The 16,109-nt window shown below is 40.0% G+C and overlaps 2 protein-coding genes across 7 annotated transcripts in view; one reads left to right on the forward strand and one right to left on the reverse strand.

The window, feature by feature from the left end:
- PIK3R4 (phosphoinositide-3-kinase regulatory subunit 4) overlaps positions 1–5,056 on the forward strand; it is a 201,913-nt gene extending 196,857 nt beyond the window's left edge. For all 6 annotated transcript variants that reach the window (XM_042954473.1, XM_042954474.1, XM_042954476.1 and 3 more), the window contains 4 exons: positions 2,589–2,689; positions 3,254–3,342; positions 3,652–3,760; positions 4,490–5,056. In XM_042954473.1, the coding sequence (XP_042810407.1) occupies positions 2,589–2,689; positions 3,254–3,342; positions 3,652–3,760; positions 4,490–4,660 (470 nt within the window). In that variant the 3' untranslated portion in view covers positions 4,661–5,056. The remainder of the gene's footprint in view (positions 1–2,588; positions 2,690–3,253; positions 3,343–3,651; positions 3,761–4,489) is intronic.
- Positions 5,057–6,816: 1,760 nt separating this feature from the next.
- The window catches only part of COL6A6 (collagen type VI alpha 6 chain), a 119,321-nt gene continuing 110,028 nt past the window's right edge, over positions 6,817–16,109 (reverse strand). The window contains exon 36 of the mRNA XM_042903194.1: positions 6,817–8,679. Within this exon, the coding sequence (XP_042759128.1) occupies positions 8,487–8,679 (193 nt within the window). The 3' untranslated portion in view covers positions 6,817–8,486. The remainder of the gene's footprint in view (positions 8,680–16,109) is intronic.

A 16,109-nucleotide genomic window follows, 5' to 3' on the forward strand; every position in this document is an offset into this window, starting at 1 on the left:
GCCAGCTTCCCTTCCCTACCCTTACCAAGCATTCTCCTAGTAAGAACTGGAGATAAAACATGTGAAGCACACAGTCTGGCACACATGTAGTGCTTGATAAATAGTAGCTCGTTATGCTTATGCCTTCTCCTTGGTCGTGTTGCATGCAGGCTCTCCCCGGTCCCTTCTCATACACGTAGTCCGACTCATATACTGCTGCTGTTGGTGGCCATTACTCTGCTCGCCTCTTACCTGACTCATTGGTCAGTTGATAGTTTTCTCTTTCTGAAATAGTTCCCTTACCTGACTTCAGGGACATCACTTTCTGATTCCACCTTATCTTCCTTCTGACTTTTAAATCGTGCCCTACCTCACCCGCCTTAGGGCTCAGTCTTTGGTCCTTAACCCTTCTACACTGATCTCATCCCATGCTTTAAATACCACATTTATTCAGATTTTTATAGCTACTTAAAATGTTCAGAATCTGACCACTTTTTGCTGTTTCCATCACAGTCTCTCTCATCCCAGCCACCATAACCTCTTGTCCCTATTAATGCAGTATCCTTGTAACTCCCTGCTTTAATCCTTACTTCTTCAAGACTGTTCTTTCTGCTACTCAGTACCTTCCCATTCCAGGTTACAGCCAGACCCCTCATGGGGATCTGCCCCTGCTACCTCTCTGACCTTCTTTATCGGTCAGGGTTCCAGCAGAAATCAGATGGCGTACCCAGCGTAGGATGATTTGAGGATTTATCTTCAGAGGAACTGTTGATGAATGTGTGGGTGTAGGGGCATCATAAAAGCACAATGAAATAGGGCTAGTGCCAGCAGGAGGGGAGGGGATGGTTACTGGAGTTTGGAAAGAAGATAAATAGAGAAGGCCACTGTGAGAGGAGCAGGGATTTTGATGTTGGAGTTTGGAAAGAAGATGAATAGAGAAGGCCACCGTGAGAGGAGCAGGGATTTTGATGTTGGAGTTTGGAAAGAAGATAAATAGAGAAGGCCACCTTGATAGAAGCAGGGATTTTGATGGGAGCGACACAACCAGCCTGAGCTTGGGACATGCTTCTATCTATCTCTTTGGTCTCCTGCTGGGGCTTCCATAGGCCTGTATTTGTTTCCTACGACCATTTTATTCTTATGTGTAATAAATTACCACAAAGTTGGTAGCTTAAAACAATACACATTTGTTCTACAACCGTTCCAGAGGCCAGAAGTTTGAAATGAGTTTTGCTAAGCCGAGTCCAAGTTGGCAGCAGGGTCACATTACCTTTGCAGGACCCAGGGGAGAGTCCATTCCCTTTCTTTTCCTGCTTCTGGAGCTGCTTGCCTTGGCTTGTGGGCCCTTCTTCCATCTTCAGAGCCACCACTGTAGCACCTTGCTCCATTGTCCTGTTGCCTTCTGCTGTCAAGCCTGCCTCCTTCTTACGACACTGTGATTGTATGCAGGGCTCCCCTGGATAATCCAGGAAAATCCCATCTCAAGGCCCTTAATCATCTCTGCAATGTCACTTTACCGTATAACGTAACATTCACAGTTTCCGGAGATGAGGACGTACTTATTTTAGGGGCTGTTAGTTTACCACAGGCCAAACCCATGTAGAAGCCCGAGGGCAAAGGAGCCTGTCCATGTGGCACACACGGGTCAGCCTGGCAGCGGGGAGTGGAACGTGCCAGCCCTACGGGCCTTTTCCTCCTCCCCCAGGCCCAGTCGGCCCCGTCGGCCCCAGCCACATGGGCTTTCGGGCTTTCTCCTCGAACTAGACACATTCCTGATGCAGGGCCTTGCACTTTCTTGGTTTATTGCCCCCATTAGAATGTAAGTTCTATAAAGCGGTATTTTTTCCATTGTTTGCCTCATTTTCCTGAGCATGTAGGCCAGCGACTAGCTCATAGTAAGTATTTTTGCTTCAGTAAATATTAATGAAGGAATGAAGCCTGAGGTGTTATCACTCGCCCTGCTCAAAATAATGTCTTTCTCAGGCTTGCTGTTGCCTTTTTCTATAATCTTCCCCTGCCTTCATTTCCCACTCCTCCCTGTCACGGATTTGCTTCAGTCACACTGATTACTCATTTTCCTAGATGCCCAGAAATTGGAATGAGCAAAAACAAAACATTCTTTCTGCCTGAAATGACTTACCTGTATGCCACTCATATCTGCTCGGCTTTACTTTTCTTTCAGTCCCAGAGGAAACCTCTCCATGACATTGATGCTTACCCACTGGATGGGATCTTTTCCTTTCCTTGAGTTCAGGTGGAATTTTGCAGTTGTTTTTGCTCTCATTGTCTATACATTTTTCCTCTGCTTCTAGACTGTAGGTTTCTTGAGGGTAGAATCTTTATGATTCACCTTTCTACCCCACAATTCTTTTGACTGTGCTGTATGCCAGTAAATATTTATTAGTAGTTTATTAAAGAACGTCTTTTTTTGCACTCCAGTCTGGTGACAGGGTCACAGTGTTATTTAAAAGTAGTCGTAGTGAGCATTTTTTGCAGGATGAGAAAAAATGGAAATAGGCACAGGCTGAGTTGGATTATCTACCAAGATGTGAAAGTTCTCAGAGTGGGCTTGTGATGTGAGTAACCGTTCTGGCCTGTGCTTCCCTTAGCCGTGCAGGGCAACAACGAGGTGTCCATGTGGGACATGGAGACTGGCGACAGAAGATTCATGCTCTGGGCCTGCAATGCACCACCACTCTCTGAGTCACAGGTTTGTCTCCGGTTTTCATTAGGCCAATCGAATTTCCCCCATTACAAGCATTTTCAGACACTCTACCAAACCTGGTATCTGTTGGGCTTTTGGGTTGTGTTTTAAATTATATCAAGTGGCTATTGCCGCATCGAGGCTTTCCAATTCCTCAGGCTCACCAATGTCTGGGTGTTTTGGTTGCTGGTACCAGGAGGTTTGTGATGTGTCTGTGGAAGCCCGGTAAAAACCTGGGTTAACTGGAACATGACCATCTTACATACACTTTTAACTGTCATGCTACCACCATGGGTGCTTCACTGGGACAAAAGGTGGGAGAGGTTCATTTCTCCTTTGGTTGGAGTCCTTCTCCCAAATAGGCAGTTTTCAGAGGCTGAACAGGTTTTGCCTCTTTATTCAGAATGATATAAAGCCAATGCACTTATAGAAGATATGCATAAATGGTCTCTCATTTCTTCAGTTAACCAGGTGCCTAGCAGCCACTGCCACTCGACTTGTTACTAGAAATGACACCATTTATGGAATACACTGCTATCTTTAATTTGATTCCTGTTTCTTTCTTTTAAGCCTGTTCCTCACAGTGTCCATGGTATCTATTGTAGTCCTGCAGATGGAAATCCCATCCTACTAACGGCTGGCTCAGACATGAAAATAAGGTACAGTATCTGATAAGTGTACCTAGTTAGGTATCCTTTAAAAGGAGAAGGATAATAAAATGTGGATGGATACTGTGGTTATACTAGGGTGGTCATTCTAGATACTTGCAATGTTGTCATGTTTAACATCCTCCATATCTTGCGCAGGTAGCTGTTAATACTTCATTTGTACCTAATTTTAGTCTATGCTAAGAAAATCTCTTTTCCTAAGGCAAAAGAAAATAAGTTATGCATTGATGAATGTAAGCTAATGACCATTACTTCCTCCCTCCATCCTGAGATTATCAGCACTTACTTCCTCTTCCCCAGGTTTTGGGACTTGGCTTACCCAGAGCGGTCCTACATTGTTGCCGGAGGTACTAGTTCCTCGTCTGTGTCCTACTCTAGGAAAATAATTGAAGGCACTGAAGTCGTCCAGGTACAAGCAGTCTTGTTTTCTCTCAATTTCTATAGGCACACAAATGACTTTGGCCAAGAGTGGCAGTATTTAAGAAGAACATTTATTTTCTTTGGGCTTTTCTGTGATTTTTAAATTAACTTTTATTAAGGTAAATAAACATATAAAGGGCACACACATAAGTACCTAGCTCGAAGCAAGCACTTTATACGTTTGCTCAGTCCTTACAACAATTTATAAGGAAATACCTTTATTAGAAAGTTCAGCACCATGAAGTAACTTGTCTGAGATCATCCAGGTAGTAGGCAGCAAAGCTGGGGATTCAGACCTGGCTGTTGGAACTCCAAATCTTGTGTTCTTGAGTTGGGTAAAAACTTCAAAGGAGGTAACATACCTGAAAGTGCCTGGGTCCTAGAAGGTGCTCAGTAAATGAATGAAAGCTTCCTTTATGACAGATACATATTTACATCCACCCCTCTATTATATACTTTCTCTTATTTCTTTTGATGGTGGCAAAAGGTAATATGCACAGATTATTGACTGGCCTCTTTGTAAGCCACTACTCATGGGAAACAAGGTCATTTGGACTCTCTTTACTCCCTGTCTTTGTGAAGGGAGGACTACCTCATAGGAAGTTTTAACTTTAAAGACAACCACTACCTGTCTCAGAAGAACAATATTCATAACAGGTACAGTGTGGTACAGGCTTTTAACTTCTGGCTTTCTCCTTGACTTTTAACCATGAAACAGGAGATTCAGAATAAGCAGAAGATGGGACCAAGCGATGACACCCCTCGGAGGGGCCCAGAGTCTCTGCCTGTGGGACACCACGATATCATCACGGACATCGCCACCTTCCAGACAACACAGGGCTTCATTGTAACTGCTTCTAGAGATGGAATTGTTAAGGTGTGGAAATGAAAACTTAGTGGTCTGTATAATTTGTAATAAAGTTATAAGTTTACTGTAACTTGAGAGCAAAGGTATTTTTAGAGGACAGAAGTGAGATTCATTTCTTTCATTTTCAAAATTATGTCTCTATATAATACTGTCTCATGATTAAACAGATCCCATCCAAGGTGGTTAAGAAGGTTGCACTCAACCAATGTACTTACACATTATCTCTGCAAGAATCAGCCAGACAACAGTATCTGGGACTTCCTACTGTATATGTCACAGAGGTGAGGAATTTAAAATGCTAAGACTTCTATGCTCTAAGTTTGTACTAAAAAAGATGGGTCATAAGCTGTAATAATGTAAACACATTTTTGCTATTAAAACTGCTATTCAAACCAGCCAATAAAATGTATTCAAGCATCTTAAGAGTTTTTTGTGTTTTTAACAGTAAACTTTAGCAGAAGAATAAACTCTCCAGCAGCATTTGTTCTCAAGAAATAAGGCACTCAATGTCACAAAGAATCGGCAACAGAACTAGGCCTTATGCCCACATTTCTGGGCTCTCAGTATTTTGTTCTTTCTGCTTTATCATATCTTTCTTCCTGTTTTACAGTCTGCTGTATTATTTAGCACTAGAACTGATCTCCTGTGTATCAACCCTAGAAGAATGGCTCTCCTTGGCCATCATTACTATTTTTTATAGGCTTTAGTATAAATTCTGAAAGTTGGCCCTTCGGCTTGCTTTTATCCAGTGTCAATTATTTATTAAATGCATGAAAAAGAAAAATGAAAGGATTAAGTTGTTAAAGACATGCCAAAAATCTGTACTTCCAGAAAAAGACCAAAATTGGTCTTTCCCGCAAAAATAAACCCTTCAAGCTTATCACTTATTATTTGTACATGAACTTAATTCTCTACATTTAACTGTCCTCCATTTGCAGAAGGGTTTATGCTGTTTGAAATTACATGAGTTACATGAGTTACATGAGTCTGTAAACCAAAAAGTAAATCTGACTCAGGGGAAAATACTACTTAAATACTTCAAAAACTTAATTTTCTGTAATTATATGATTCAGTTATGGTACATGACAGTGCATAGGTATGGCTCCATGATTCAGTGCACTTGGTTTTGTTGTTTACCTGTCTAAACTCATCAGAAAACCCTGTCATTCACAAAGGTCTGAGGAGTCTGGATGTCAATGAGGCCTTATAGCCTAGGGGAACAGTAGGATTTGCAAATTTGACATTGTCATGTTACATTGCTTCTGTTTCTCTTCACGTCTGTTAAGACCGTATCTGTGGGGTTTCTAGATTTAATGTCTGCAGAGGTTGGGGGACACTTGTTTGAGCTGAGAAGGGCTTCAAGCCTGGAGACATTAGTGAAGCCACACCACTGATAAACCTTCTGAGGGGAAGAATGGAGTGGGGCGATGGAGATGTAGTCCTTTCCCCCCCTGATCTTGCCACCATCCATTCTTCTTCACGCTTCAATTCTCCCCTTAAAAAAAGGGGTCATTTGGTTGAATTGTTACTGTTACAATCTGATGCCACATTGAAGTTGCATCTTTTTTCGACTTTTTTTTTAATGTTTGACTCAGAGCTCAAGTACAGAGATAATAGGAGGCATGTCTTTTAGAGTCAATTAATTTACGTGTTTAAACCAAGAAGGACCACTGCTTATTGAATCTTGGTTTCAATAGGGTTTTATTTAGGGGCGCCTGGGTGGCTCAGTCGGTTCAGCATCCGACTTGGGCTCAGGTCATGATCTCACGATCTGTGGGTTCGAGCCCCGCATCAGGCTCTGTGCTGACAGCTCAGAGCCTGGAACCTGCTTCAGATTCTGTCTCCCTCTCTCTCTTCCCCTCCCCTGCTCACGCTTTGTCTCTCAAAAATGAGTAAGTGTAAAAAAAAAAAAATTAAATAGGGTTTTATTTATTTTTGCTGCTTTTCCCTTTTAGGAGAAAGAGGTGAATCATGGAAAATATTTTTTTTTTAAGGAATTTTTTAAAAAGGAACTTAGTATTTATAGTATGTTTTAGATCCTTCATCTATTAAGGATTAAAAAGACCCAAACTGCTAAAATAATCTCAATTACCAAGGGCAAAATTTTTTGGTGTATTTTACTTACCAATGCAGAAAAAAATAGACAAATACATATTAAAAGTATTTCTAGCAGTAAATAGCAGTTTTTGCTTAATCCAAAGTTAACCAGAAAAATCCCTTTTAAAATACCTTTTAAATATTGCTCATCAATTTGCTCTACTTGAAACATAAATTTTTACTAAACTCCGAAGCACCACTTAGGATATGAAGAAACGTGATGTGCTTATTCTTCTCTATTTCCTGAGTATGAATGTGACATTTTAACTCCTTCCCCCACTGAAGACATTGGGAGCTATGTCTATGGAATTGCCTGAGTACGGATGGCAGAAGTGGTTTTAAAACACAGCGTAGGTGACCCTTCTTTCCTAGCTTTTATGAAGAGCGATACGGAAAAGAAAATCACCTACTGGTCTTAGGTGTCGGTAGCCATCTGCCCCCTGCGTCCAAGCAAAGTCTCCCCCCCGCCCCGAAGAGAGGTTCTGCCAAGCAGGGCCATAGTTACCAACGCTGGAGCCAGCTCTGAGAATTTGAGGTAAGGTCCAAACATTGTGTCTCAAATAATGCTACTCTGGCATTTAGTTGTTGGAAATATTAGCCCTTCATAAAGGTTAAGAGTTAGTTATGTGATCTTGATGGGGGGTAAGGCGGGAGCAAGCTGTCAGAATGCTACTAGACGCTAGGCACTTGCAAGACCCTTCCTGCTTTAACTTACTCTAATCTCTTTACATCTCTGCAGCCCCGGATGGATTTGTGGCTTAAAACATGAACAACTTTATCTTTTCCAAACTCACTATGTATTTAAGACTCTAGATCTCGGTCAGTCCTGTTTGGTACTATTCACCATTGACTAAATAGCTACCTGATGGGTAAAAGTAACAGCTTCACCCATGACAAGTTGTCTTGACTCTTCTTGCCTAAAGAATATAGAGATTAGTAAAGAATAATATATGACAATAATGGTAAAGAATAAAAGTCCATAAAAATGGCCAGGCACGAGGCTCTATATCATGAGGGAACTTCCAGCTCAAAAGCAATTATTTATGTTTTGGGGGAATTCACAAGTTTCTCAGTGAGTTAAGGAGGAAGGAGTTGGAGCAGAGAAAATGACTCTGCTTCTTCTCTGTCCCTGCAAACTACTGCAGAAGGTGGGAGGAGACCTGCCAGCACAAGCCTATCAGAAGGTTAGCCATTCTACACAGAGAGAGTGGTGTATTTAAATGGCATCACGGGAAGTCAAATTATCAAAATTGACACAGAAGCATCGATTTCGAAATGTAAATGTTGGGGTCTCTCAGAACGTTAACCTTTGGTTAAACAGACGAGCCTTTAACAGTACTAAATAGAAAACAAAATCTTGGTTTGAAGAAAGTGGACTGAACAGAGACCTGCAATCAAAAGAATTAACATTGGCTCCTATATATATGTTTAAATTTTACCTTCAAATTATGTCTCTATTAGACTTTTCAGAACATTTCTTTCATTCTTCCATCTTTTAATAAGTTCTTGAAAGTATCAGAGTGCTGGAATTGTCAGGAATGCTCAAAGAAATGGACAAGAAACGAATGCCAGGGGTCAAGCTGCCTGATAATCTACAATCTGTGTTTTGTCCAGCCCTCCAGAGTGGACCTCTGGATATGGCTGGATATCCAAATAAAAGTTGCCCATAGTTAATGGCGGTGAACTGAGTTACTCAAGACCAGAGGCTTACCATCCTTTCAAAGGCTAAATCCTTCAAGCACTTCCTTTGTCATTGTTGTCTTGGAGCAGTTTTTATCACCTTTCTTCCATTTTTAAAGGTATGGGGTGTGTTTCTGATAAGATTTTGAACAGTATCGTCTCTGCTGCCTCTTGCTACTCTTGAAAGGTATTTTTTGTCTTGAAAGAATCTGGCTCTCTGCAATGCATCCCTGAGAGCAGCTCTATGTGGTCCAAAAACAAAGCTGTACAACGAAAGAAGAGAAACATCATAGAAGATAAATGCCACTTCTGCTTTAATAGACTATGTTAATTCCATCTTCCTCAATGTTGTCATCTCCTTCCTTGCTACACCCTCCCTTCAGGGTAGTTTTATTAAGACTATGAAACTGAAGACTTACACTGGGCAGATCTAACAGAAGCTGAGAATAAGACAGGAGACATTTGGTCACAGTATCAAGATCATTTCAACAGCAAAGTTTCTTCTTTACAGAACATGTTCCACCCAGAACTTCATATGGCTGGTTCCTGATTATTCAGATTTGAAGTCAAATGGTACCTCATTAGAGATGACCGTATCTATAGTTCTTCTCCCAGTCTGCAGTCTTCTCGATGCCCAGCACAATATGCTCACTTTTTTCATAACACATCACTGAGTATTTATTTATTTATTTATAAATTTCTTTGTGATGTATTCTCCTCTATTCTACCTGCCCAGGCAGAAAATTTCACAAGACCATGTCATGTAATCCTAGCAATCCCAGGAACCTTAGAAGGGCATATAGTGGATACTCAATAAACATTTATCTAATGGAAACATGAATGAATGCCACTCCTTTCTTCCCTCCCTCCTATCCATCCATTCTTTACTTCTTCCATCTGTTCATCCATCCATCCATCCATCCAAATGTTGACTCTCTATGGAAGGCACTGTTACATATAATGGGAGACATAAAAATTATGCCCAGTCTGGCAGGCACATAAAGAGTTTGGGGGTCATGAATATTTCAACAGAAAAGGACAGCTGGGGTCAGACTCTGGAAGGCCTTGAATGCCAGATTGAGAGGTCAAGGAATCATAGAAGCCAAATACTACAATTCTAACCTATTCAATAAAACCGTGCTGGTGGAAATGTCCTATAATCTTCACTGGCCAGTATGGCAGCCAATAGCCACCTATGTTTACTGAGCACTTGAAATGTGGCATGACTGAGGAACTCAATTTATAATTTCATTTAATTGAAAGCTAGTGGTTACTGTATTGGACAGCTCAGGAAGGGAGGCATTTCAGGCAACCTTATTTTACAGGGAGGTGTTGGAAAGAAGTTTAGATCCATAAACATCTTATATTCCAGCCCCTCTACTTACTGGCTGAGTAGCTCTGAGAAAATCATTTAACTAGAGTGATTCTTGTTTCCTCAGGTGTAGAATGGGAATAAAAACAACCTATGTTGTGAGCAACATTTGAAGTTCTCTAGACTAGTTACCATGGTGCTCTGGTGATTACAGATGAGGAAATAGTACATACAGAGGTAAACATCAGGGACAGAACTGAGACTAACCCAACCGTCTGATAGTAAGAGCTTTGTGTTACTTACAATGAACCAGGTTTTAATTTGAGATACTATGGAAAACTATCAAGGTATTTGGAATAAGAAAGTGAAATGAAAAATGTCATGCTATCAGGAGCATCTGGATATGGGTGCAGAACCACAGGAAAGCAGATGGCCTGGGGCAGGTTGGACAGCTAAGAAGGTAGGAGGAGCTTGGCCCACACATTCTTTGTAAATATTTTTAGAATGAATGTGTGAGAGCCTGGTAGCGTAAGATGAGAAGGCTTATCAGTACCTATAAGCCTCACAAATTTGCTGTATTGTGGTCAAGGGAAGAGTCAAGAGAACTCTAAAACATTGAAATCAGGAAAACAGTACCAGTATTCACTATAAGTACCATTACTTCATATTTGGATTTTTCTGCTTTCATCAGCTTTAATCTGATCTCTCATGAAAACAAAAATATTTAGAAAATGAGTAAGCAAAAGACAAAGAATTTAAAATTACTACACTTCTCTGCCTCACATACACATGCATGCATATGTGCACACCCTTCCGTCTTCCCCCTCCCCATATTCTTGCCTCTATAATGAGAGAAGTGAAAGAGACATTAAACCAACAGGGAACCATGCCATTATATACTCTATGTCTGGGCTTCTGAAACTCCAATCCCAAAGTATATCTCCATTCACTTCCGTCAGTGCTATTAGGAATGTAACAAGCTGATCAGCAAACTTCTCCCAGTTACCAAGAAAGCTAAATTTTAGTGCAAATACAGTTTTCTCACACCTTCTCCCACTTTTGCTCTTCTATTTTCTTAATTCCAGAACCAAATATTAGGAGCTCAAATTCTCCAAAGTCTTAATTGTCTATATGCACAGAACATCTCTACCAATCATGGAGTATGTATTCTTCTGAGTCTGGAGCACACTGTTTTTGTGTCTCGGGTTTATTTTATCTACACTGGTCTCTCCACCCCTTCGCCAACTTCCCCTTTCCATTGGATCCTTTCTATGGTAAGTTATCTTTCTTTCATCCTTCTTCCTCGTTAAGAAAAAGCTGTTAAATTGCTAACTGCTTCTATAGCATGACATTGCTATCTTTTTTCCTTCCTCCAATACTTTTATTCTCAAAAGTGTTGAACATGATAAATACTATATCTCTGAATTTTTTCCCCCACAGTTGTACACAGGAGCTTGTATTTGATAAGCATCTGTTAAGAATCATTTGATTACCCTGTTTGGGAATCAGAATTTCTGGTTTTCCTTTTACTCCGTATTATTGAGATGCTTCTTTACCGATTGGTAACTCCACAACAGGCAGTCAAGGAAAGAAACAGGAATGAAATGCAGCCAATCATTTTGCATCTTGTGCCCAACTCCAGTAAAGCTTGTGGAAACGTGGCGGCTGGACAAAATGAGGTGGGTAGTACTAACTGGAGATTTCAGTTCTCTGCGATCACAGATTCCTCCATCTACGCAGATAATCGGGAGTCAGCTATGCTAAATTTACTAGTTGACTCGATGTGCTGGAGTAGAAACCACAGACAAGACTGCTTCTATTTCCAGACACTTTTTTTTTAATGCGCATCTTGTGTGTCTAGAACACAGATTTTGGAAGGCAGAATTACGACAGATGTATTATTCATATGGCACTGGTGACTGTGTCCATTTTTTACAATTTGATTGTTCTGGCTCTGGTCTGTCACCGCTTTGAAGTCTGGCACGAGGGCTTCCCTGACTGGATGAAGCAATAAGCAGGTGGCTTTTATTGTCTCTGAGCAGATCTAAGCACTTAAAAAGAGGCTGCCCTACAATCTCACCCTTACTGGCCATTTGTCTCTTTGGTTGCTTGTGTTCGGTTCCTTTTCCATCTGATAAGAACCAGCTTCTACCTGTATTTCTTACAAATCTCACAGTGGAATGATCTAATTCTCACGCACCATTCTGAGACATGGCAAGTCACCTTTATGGCAGGCAGCTTGCCTCGCAGGCATTCTCAACTCCCTCAGTCATGTGCTCAATTCTGCCTCACTTCTCGTGAAAGGCTCAGACAGGGAGTTTCAGAAGCAGCTAGCTGTGTGGCTCCTTACCTTTTATTACAGTCTTTGGTGACTCAGAGAAGGCCTACGGTGCCCCAGGCTAATGCACCGTCAGGGAGTTCACCAACAGCGGTCTGGATTTCATGTCTCAATTCCTGATGCCCCAGCCATTTCCCGTCATTTCACCATTTCAGATACATAGAAGCTGAGCCTCCAGTCTATCTAGGGCAATGTGGAGAAGGGGGGGAAAGAGCCTGTCCAAAAGCACTGTGAATCTCCTCCACTTATACTGATCTTTAAACAAAATGCATTTGTAGGAATGGTTTCCAAAAAATGCCTTTTAATTCGTACAGGCTGGCTTCCGCATCTGCCTTTGACAGTTATGGCCATTTACAAAATAGATGAAGCCCAGTGCAGATGCAAATGGGAAGCTCCTTTCCATGCTACCAGACACCTGCAGCAGGGGGAGCCCTGCTCTTTGTGGACTGACTGCACAGGCCTGTTCTAGGCCTGAGTTCAGGCAGCATTTGCTGCTGGACAGTTCCCTGCTTCCCAGCGAGGTGAGGAGACTGGAGGCAGAGTCTTCTCAGAGCTTCTGGAGCTGGAACATCTAGACTGGGAGTGCCTCTCTCTGGCCCTGACCATCGTACAGAAATGCAGACAGTGCACACTAAAAGTAGGCACGCTGTCCAAGACATGTGCCTAAGTGTGATTCCCAAGGGCTGGTACATATTTCATTTCATTCAGATGGGTAGCATGTGTGTGTGTGTGTTAGTACAGCATGGCTTTCCACTGAAACACACTTCTTAACTACTTCAATTATTTCTAATTCTAAAAAACTTAATTCATACATGCAAAAAAATATATATGTATATTGTTAAGTTTTAAAAGAAATTTTGCCTTTGTTGATACTCTTAAAAATATCTTAATTAAAAAACACGAAGTTCTCTTATTCCTTTTCTTTGCATATATATATTTCTTCTATAACATCTCAAGAGCAATGTTTAGCTCATTAATTTTTAGAGTTTTAAACTTTTCCCTAAGAATTAAGACTATGAACTTTCCTAAATAAGGACTTCTGACATATCCCATAAATTTTGACATATGATCTCTTGATTATACAGTTCTAAATATTTTAAAGTTTTCATTATAATTTTAGCTCATTATTTAGAAATGTGATTTTAATTTAAAAATGCATAGACTTTAAAAATATATTTTATTAGTTTCTAACTTAATTGAATTCTGATCAGTTTGGATCATATGATACCATTCTTACAGATTTGTTGATACCTGCTTGATAAGTTAAAAATGAGGGGCCCCTGGGTGTCTCAGTCGGTTAAGCATTCAGCTTTGGTTTAGGTCATGATCTCACGGTTTGTGAGTTCGAGCTCCACATCGGGCTCTGTGCTGACAGCTCAGAGCCTGGAGCCTCCTTTGGATTCTGTGTCTCCTTCTCTATCTGCTCCTACCCAACTCAGGCTCTCTCTCTCAAAAATAAACATTAAATTTTTTTTTAAATATTGCACAATGAACACCTAGAAAACTCTCCACCTTGATTCAACAGTTGTTAATGTTCATGTCTTCTTCAGAAGAATGTCTCATTTTTCTATGAATGGTTCTAAGTGAGCCTATTAATTCAAGTTTGTTATGATTAAGTCTTTAATATCTTTATTCATTTTTGTCTGCTTGACTGATCAGTACTCAAACTTGTGTACTGAAATCTCCAACTTTGATGACAGTTCAAGGGCAATTTCTCCTTGTAGTTTTTCAATTTCCACTTTGTGTATTTTAAGATTATTTTAACACCCTCTTAGAAATTTAGAATTGTTATATCTTCTTCATGAATTGAACATTTAGCTTTTCATTCCTGCAAAATGGTTTTATTTAGGGGCACCTGAGTGGCTCAGTTGGTTAAGCATCCAACTCTTGATTTTGGCTCTGGTCATGATCTTATGGTTGGTGAGCTTGAGCCCCACATTAGGCTCTGTGCTGACAGTGAAGAGCCTGCTTGGGATTCTCTCTCTCCCCCACTCTCTCTCAAAATAAATAAACTTAAAAAAATACCAGAATGGTTTTGTTTAAAAGAGTATTTTTTCTGATCTTAATATACCCTTTCCAGCTTTCTTTTTATGGTTATCTTTAGGTTTGTATATGTCGTCTTCTGCATATAGCAGTATATATTAAGTTTGTAGCTTATTTTAAAAAAATATATTTGCCTGGTATATTTTTTTTCCATAATTTTACTTTCAGCTTTTCCCATGTCATTATTTTGTGGTCGTGTCTCTATAATTGAAAACAAGTATAGCTGGATTTTATTTTCATTCTTAAATCCATCAATCTCTGTAACTGGCATGTTTAGTCTGTTTATGTTTATTATGACTCCTGCTATATTTAAATGGATTTGATCCTGCTGTCTTACTTTCTGCCTTCTACTTGTCTTCCCTCCCCCCCTTTCTTGCCTTTTTATTTTTAAAAAAACTATTTATTGGGGCACCTGGGTGGTTTAGTTGGTTGAGCTGTCAACTCTGGATTTCAGCTCAGGGCAAGATCTCACAGTCTGTGACATCAAGCCCTGTGCTGGGCTCTCTGCTGGCAGCCAGAGCCTACTATTTATCATGCTGTTGTTTTTATTCCATTTTCCCACACTACATTTTTGGTAGTTAGCTACTTTCCATTTTTTTTTTTCACTTGTGCCATCAAAATTTCTAATGCATTTTTAAGAGAGTCTTAAGTTTTTCAGTAGCCTAACTGCCAGACCAAACTATTCAAGTTCCTAAAACTCTTGAACTCTTTAACTCCATTTATCTCCCTCTGACGTATATTATTGTCCCTTTTTTCAGTACCATCTTCTTTACCCTTAAGGCTCAACTTCATTTTTTTAAGTAACAAAAGGTGATGTTATTGTTCAGTATATAATTTCATGTTTAGTAAATATTTATTCATATTTGCAGTATTAGTACTTTTTTTCCTGTTAAACCACTAGGTGCCAACAAATATGTTGTGTTCATACCTTTGTTAATAAGTTCAGCATTTTTGTAACCCTACAAATTAGATACTACTATTACTTAAAATATAACATTTAGATCTGCCTAAATATTGACAAATTTTGATCATTTATTATTATTGCATCTCAGCTCTTCCTTCTGTGGTCATTTTCATTTTCCTTGAAGTACATACATTAGAAGTTCCGTTAGCAGAGGTGTTTGTGGTGAACTATTGTTTTTTGTTTATCCTAATTCTCTTTGTTTTACAATTATTGTATTTCTATTTTATTTCCTTTTTAATTTACATTTTAGTTAACATACAGTACAATATTGGTTTCAGAAGTAGAACTCAGTGACTCATCATTTACGTGTAACACCCAGTGTTCATCACAACAAGTGCCTTCCTTAGTACTCATTACTCATCTAACCTCATCCTCCCATCTCCCCGCCTCCATCATCAATCCATAGTTTGCTCTGTATCAAGAATCTTTTTGTGGTTTGTTTCCCTCTCTTCTCTCCCCACCTTCCCATATATTAGTCTGTTTCTTAAATTCCACATATGAGTGAAATTATATGGTATTTGTCTTTCTCTGATTGACTTATTTTGCTTAGCAGAATACACTCTAGCTCCATCAACATCACGGCAAATAGCAAGATTTCATTCTTTTTAATGGCTAATATTCCATTACACACACACACCATATATTCTTTATCCATTTATTGGTTGATGGACATTTGGGCTCTCTCCATAGTTTGGCTATTGTTGATAATGCTGCTATAAACACCGGGGTGCATGTACCTCTTTGAATGTGTATTTTTGTATCCTTTGGGTAAATACCTAGTAGTGCAACTGCTGGATCATAGGGTAGTTCCATTTTGAAAAAAAAATTTTTTTTCTACATTTATTTCTTTTTAAGAGACACAGCACTAGTGGGGGAGGGGCAGAGAGAGAGAGAGAGAGAGAGACAGACAGACAGACAGACAGAATCCAAAGCAGGCTCCAGGCTCTGAGGTGTCAGCACAGAGCCTGACACAGGGCTCGAACTCACAGACCAGACCTCGAGATCATGACATGAGCCGAAGTCAGAGGCTCAACTG

Source organism: Panthera leo, chromosome C2 (assembly GCF_018350215.1).
Source record: "Panthera leo isolate Ple1 chromosome C2, P.leo_Ple1_pat1.1, whole genome shotgun sequence".
In the NCBI taxonomy this organism is placed as follows: domain Eukaryota; kingdom Metazoa; phylum Chordata; class Mammalia; order Carnivora; family Felidae; genus Panthera; species Panthera leo.